The sequence below is a fragment of the Microtus ochrogaster genome, chromosome 7, assembly GCF_000317375.1.
Source record: "Microtus ochrogaster isolate Prairie Vole_2 chromosome 7, MicOch1.0, whole genome shotgun sequence".
In the NCBI taxonomy this organism is placed as follows: Eukaryota; Metazoa; Chordata; class Mammalia; order Rodentia; family Cricetidae; genus Microtus; species Microtus ochrogaster.
The window spans coordinates 45,478,593-45,484,334 of NC_022014.1; the positions used below are offsets into that span (position 1 = coordinate 45,478,593).

A 5,742-nucleotide genomic window follows, 5' to 3' on the forward strand; every position below is an offset into this window, starting at 1 on the left:
AAAATAATGCTCATCTGAAAACTTCAGTGGCCAACTCGAAAAACAAAAAACAAAAAAAAAAAAAAAAAAAAAAAAAAAAAGAAAATCCAAAAACAAAAAACAAACAAACAAAAAACCCCCATAAAGTATCCATGTCACAGGCAGAAAAATGCCTTATCACTCAAACAGATTTCCTGGTTTTTAGCTTTATCTTTTTACAGATACACTTAAAATACTAGGAAAAAAGTCAACAACAAAAGCTGAACATGGTGGCACATTTCTAGGAGATGCAGAAGCAGGTAGATCTGTAAAATCAAGGCCAGCCTCTTCTACATAGTGAGTTTCAGGCCAGCCAGGCCTACAAAGAGAAACCCCCTCATCTTTAAAAGAAGAAAAACAGAAAAATAGAAAAAAAGAAAAGAAAAAGAAAAACAGCAAGAAGACAATATTTATTCCTAAAATAAATGTCTTTTTATATATATAATATCTTTTATTAATATTTCATACAATAGCGAATACTTAGAAAGTTCCAAATTCTAACAAGCTGACCAGCTAACTTGCTTGCTTGAGCATGTTTTCAGTTCCCCTGTGAATCAAAGTGATGTTTTTGGTCCATTAGTCCAGTGTAGGGAGAGTTCTATTTCTTTTTCCTCTTCTTGGGCGGCTCATCATCAGAGCTGCTCTCTGTATTGCAACTGCTGCTGCTGGAGGAGCTGGAGTCCGAGTCTGAGTCCGAGGAGGAGGAAGATGAGGAGGTGTAAGCTGAGGAGGAGGAGCTAGAGCGGCTGTCATCTGAGTCACTGTCCTCTGAGGAGGATGAGGCAGATGTCTCGCTCTCTGATGAAGACTCACTGGCTGAACTGTCACTGCTCGAGGTACTGGAACTTGTGACACTTTTAGACCTATTCAAGTGACACACAGCATGCACACATGAGAAGCTGGCATTTAACAGTGTTAAAAGGGCTCCCGCTAAGCTCCCGTACACTAGCCCCAGGCCCAGTAAGACTGACTAACTGCTGGGACCCATGCCTCCCCATTTTACAAGCTCTCATCACTTCAGCAACTCTTTCGGAGTTAACAAGGTGTACCTCCCACACTATGCCACACTGAGCATGCTGGCACATGCCTGCAATCCCAGGCAGGAGTATTAGGAGTTCAGCTACACGCTAAATTCGAGGCTAATCCATCCCACACAAATACAAAGAAAAACAAAGGAAGAGCAAGGCATGGTGGTTCTAGTCTGGAATCCTCAAGAAGCTGAAGTAGAAGGATCACCAAGAGTTTGACGCCAGCCTGGGTTACAGAGTGAGAGCTAGTCTCAGAAGAGTAAAACAAGGGCTTAAGAGAAGGCTCAGTCTTTTAGAAGCCTTACTGTTTTGAATTGGAATTTGGATCCCAGCACCCAATCTGGCAACTCAAAAACACCTTTAACTTCAGCTCCAAAGGATCCAATGCCTCCTTCTAGCATCCACAGGTACCCATATACATACATGTAAATAAAATAAAATCTAAAAATCAAAAGCAGAACCAAATAAAAAAACCCAAATAAGCTGGGTGGTGGTGGCGCATGCCTTTAATCCCAGCACTTGAGAGGCAGAGGCAGGTGGATCTCTTGAGTCTACAAAGGGATTTCCAGGACAGTCAGAGCTGGTGCAAAGAGAAACTCTGTCTCGAGAAATCAAACCAAACTAAACCAAAACAAAGCAAACAAGCCAGGAATGGTGGAGTACACCTTTAAACTCTGTGCTTGGGAGGCAGAGGCAAGCAGATCTCCGAGACTGAGCTTAGCATGGTTTACAGAGCCAGTTCCAAGTAACCCAGGACTGTATAACATATTTGCTTATGTGGTATGTGTTTGTATTCAAATGCAGGCCAATATGCATGTCTGTATATGGTCAGCATCAGGTGCTCTCCATTGCTCTATATTTTTGAGAGGTTCCAATCGAGCCTGGAGCTTAGTGATTTACCAGTATCCACCCATCTCTACCTCCCTAGCACTGTGGTTGCAAGAACCCCCTTGCTGCACCTAGTTATTCTGGTAAGATTTTATTGTTAGGCCAAGAGGAGGTAGTTATTTAATACTTTCAGGTGTAAGGATTCTATAACATATGGAGCTGGAAAGTTCCACAGAAGAGGAAAGTATTAGAAAATACAATGATAGCCAGGCGCATGCCTTTAATTCCAGTACTTGGGAGGCAGAGACAGGAGGATCTCTGAGTTCGAGGCCAGCCTGGTCTACAAAACAAGTTCCAGATCACCCAGGACTATTACACAGAGAAACCGTCTTGGGGAAAAAAAACAAACAAAAAAAACAAAACAAAAAACTAAAAACAAAAACAATAATAATTAAGAATTGCGAATAAAGACTTCAGACCCAATCTTTCTCCCTCCAGACAGTGTCATGGAAAGCCACACCTACCTCTTCTTCTTGCTCTTTCTTTCTACATTAGTCTCTCCAATGCTAAAGGACATAAAGGGAACAAAAGCTACGATTAATAAGGGTGACTTTAAAATCTTGTTAGTCTCAGAACATTCTGTTCTTCATTATATATGCTCAAGGGCAAAGGATTTCTTGCTATAATCAAATAAAGTCCCTGGGAAAGAGTACACAGTACATATGGTCGGCTTCGTGCTTAACAACAATCATGTACAAGTCATATGACTGAAGACGCAGGTTTGTTTTTTTGTTTAGAACTTGAACTAATTACTGAACAAGCAAGGCAAACAACAGCACAATAGCTGTAATATGAGTTTCTTGAATTATACACGGTCACTTCATACTTTTACAAGAGCAAATTTAACCAAAATTTTAGTTATTGTTTAAACAAAAAACTCCACAGAAACTCAAGACTGTATTTCCTAACGTCATAAAGAGCAGTCTAGTGAGCTTGAGAGAAACTTACAGATGGGCACAAGCTCATATACTTGTGAGCACACAAACAGGTTAATAGATACCTTACTAGTAGAGCCTGGAGGGTTAGATATGCCCATACTTGTGAAAAGCATAGGAGAGTGTCCGACACAGAGTAAACTAAACGTTCACTAAAATCAGCCAATACTGGTATAAACTGGATTAATGGTACACATCTCTAATTCCAAGACTCAGGGCACTGAGACAGGAGGAATACAAATTTGAGACCATCCTGAGCTACAAAGAGAAACAATCTCTAAAAAGCAAAATAAATAAAATAATTAATTGGTATTATAATGGAACTTTGAGCCCCTAATCAATTCTGTAAATATCTGGGTAACTTCCTCTGGATACCACATGTAAACTTACCTTTGCTGCAAGAATCTATTTTCTTTCTCTTTTAAAGCTTTCTTCAGCTCCGCTGTTCTGGAAGGCCTGTGCAGGTACTTTCTTTTTCCTTTGCATTCATATGTCCAATGTCCAAATTCCAAGCATTTCTGACATCTTACATGTTGCTTATTGGCTTCACTACAAAGAAAAGACAGAATATGCTTTAGAAGTTTTATCTTGCGACACTTTCTGACCTGAAAAAGCATAAAGTATAAAGTGATGTTTACTCTAATAGACACAGCAATAGTAAAGTGGACCAATGCACGCCAACAGAACAAATCTTGGCTCCTCTAAACCCAGCATGGTGTTTCATGCTTATAATCCTTCACTTTTCAGGGTAGGTAGGTAGGAGGGCTGTGAGTTTAAAGTTAGCCTGAGCTACAGATAGAGACCCTGTCTCAAAGCCAGACAGATGCATATAAAAACAAAAATTAAGTTTTTCCATTCCAGTACTGATGCATTTGGAACAACATTTTTAGTTTAGAATGCAAAGAATACAGATTTTTATTTTACTTCATTTTTTTTTAAAGATTTATTTATTATGTATACAACTTTCTGCCTCCACACGCCAGAGGAGGGCGCCGGATCTCTTTACAGATGGTTTGGGGCCACCATGTGGTTGCTGGGAATTGAACTCAGGCAGACAGTGCTCTTAACCACTGAGCCATCTCTCCAGCCCCTTTACTTTATTTTTTGTAGTACTAGATATTTAACTCAGGGTCGACACATGAAGCAAATGCTACCACTGAGATATACCCTAACCCCTTAAAACACTTTTAAGATGGGATATGGCTAGGTGGGTAAGGGGTAAGGGTGCTTCCTGTAAGCCTGAAGATCTGAGTAGGGTCCCTGGATCTATGTCGTAGAAGGAGCAGAGAACGAACTCCAACAAGTTCCTCTGATCTCTATTCCTACACACACACACACTTTTTTTTTTTTTTTTTTTTTTTGGTTTTTCGAGACAGGGTTTCTCTGTGGCTTTGGAGCCTGTCCTGGAACTCGCTCTGTAGACCAGGCTGGTCTCGAACTCACAGAGATCCGCCTGCCTCAGCCTCCCGAGTGCTGGGATTAAAGGCGTGCGCCACCATCGCCCGGCCTCACACACACACTCTTAAGCTCCCTCTTCAACAGGGTTTCTGTAACAGCCCTGGCTGTCCTGGAATTCACTCTGTAGACTGCCCTCAAACTCAAAGATCTGCCTGCCTCTGCCTCCTGTGTGCTGGGATTAAAGGTATGCGCCACCACTGTTTGGCAAGTCTCCTGTCCCGTGGAGAGTATCATGGATGAGGATGAATATCACATTGTTGGGGGGTTTTAAGATAAGGTCTTGCCAGGCTTGGTGGTGCATGCCTTTAATCCCGGTACTCAGGAGAAAGAGAGAGGCCAGGCAGGTCTACAAAAGTGAATTCCAGGACAGCTAGGGCTGTTACACAGGGAAACCCTGTCTTGAAAAGCCATCCTGTCACTGAAATAGCCTAAGTCTGGAACCAAAAGAACAAATTTAAGAGAGAAAAAAGGTGAAATGGGACCCTAGTAACTTAAAGATATGGAACTTCCTATGTAGATCAGGCCAGCTCTGAACTAATGCTAGGATCAAAACCACACCTGGCCCCTTCTATCTTTTCTTTTTCTTCCTTTTTCCCTTTTCTTTCTTTGAATTGAATGAATTCCTAATCATCTTGCATCCCCTCCCATATGTTGGGGATCAATCCCAAAACCTTATACTTGCTAGGCTAAGACTCTACCAAGTGAGCTACACCCCTGGCCCATCTTATGACATATTATCATCATCCCTCCATATTTAGTGCTCTGACTATCCCTGCATTCAAGAAGTCTAATAAGGCCCTAGAAAATAGACAGTGAATGTAGTGAGGAATGGGGCTCTTTGAATATAAACATTCACAGATGAATGAAGAGAAAAAAGAAGACAGTGTGGCAAAACAAAGGCTCAACAGTAGGGAGATGGCTCTGAGGGTAAATGTGCTTCCGCCAGTTAGCTTTCTGAGGCAGGGTTTCCTTCTGTAACCCTGGCTGTCCTGGAAGTAGCTCAGTAAATAACTCGAGATCTGCCTCCTGAATACTGGAATTATTCCAAAAAGACTGCCTCTGCCTCCCGAGTGCTAGGATAAAAGGCTTGCGCAACCACCCGGCAAGAATTTAGTTCTTAAGAACTACCAGATAAACCTGGTGGTGGTGGTGGTGGCACAAGCTTTTAATCTCAGCACTCGGGAAGCAGAGGCAGGTGGCTCTCTGTGCGCTTGAGGGCAGCCTGGTCTATAAGAGCTAGTTCCAGGACAGGCTCCAAAGCTGCATGGAGAAACCCTTTCTTGGAAGAACAAAACCAAACAAACAAACAAAACAACAACAACAAGCCAGGCGGTGGTGGCGCACGCCTTTAATCCCAGCACTCGGGAGGCAGAGGCAGGCGGATCTCTGTGAGTTCGAGACCAGCCTGGTCTACA

At 42.2% G+C, this 5,742-nt stretch overlaps 1 protein-coding gene across 1 annotated transcript in view; it reads right to left on the reverse strand.

Moving 5' to 3' along the window:
* Positions 1-444: 444 nt before the first annotated feature.
* The window catches only part of Zcchc10 (zinc finger CCHC-type containing 10), a 6,846-nt gene continuing 1,548 nt past the window's right edge, over positions 445-5,742 (reverse strand). The window contains exons 2-4 of the mRNA XM_005350098.3: positions 3,260-3,418; positions 2,399-2,440; positions 445-881 (exon numbers count right to left, since the gene is read on the reverse strand). Coding sequence (XP_005350155.1) covers positions 617-881; positions 2,399-2,440; positions 3,260-3,418 — 466 coding nt within the window. The 3' untranslated portion in view covers positions 445-616. The remainder of the gene's footprint in view (positions 882-2,398; positions 2,441-3,259; positions 3,419-5,742) is intronic.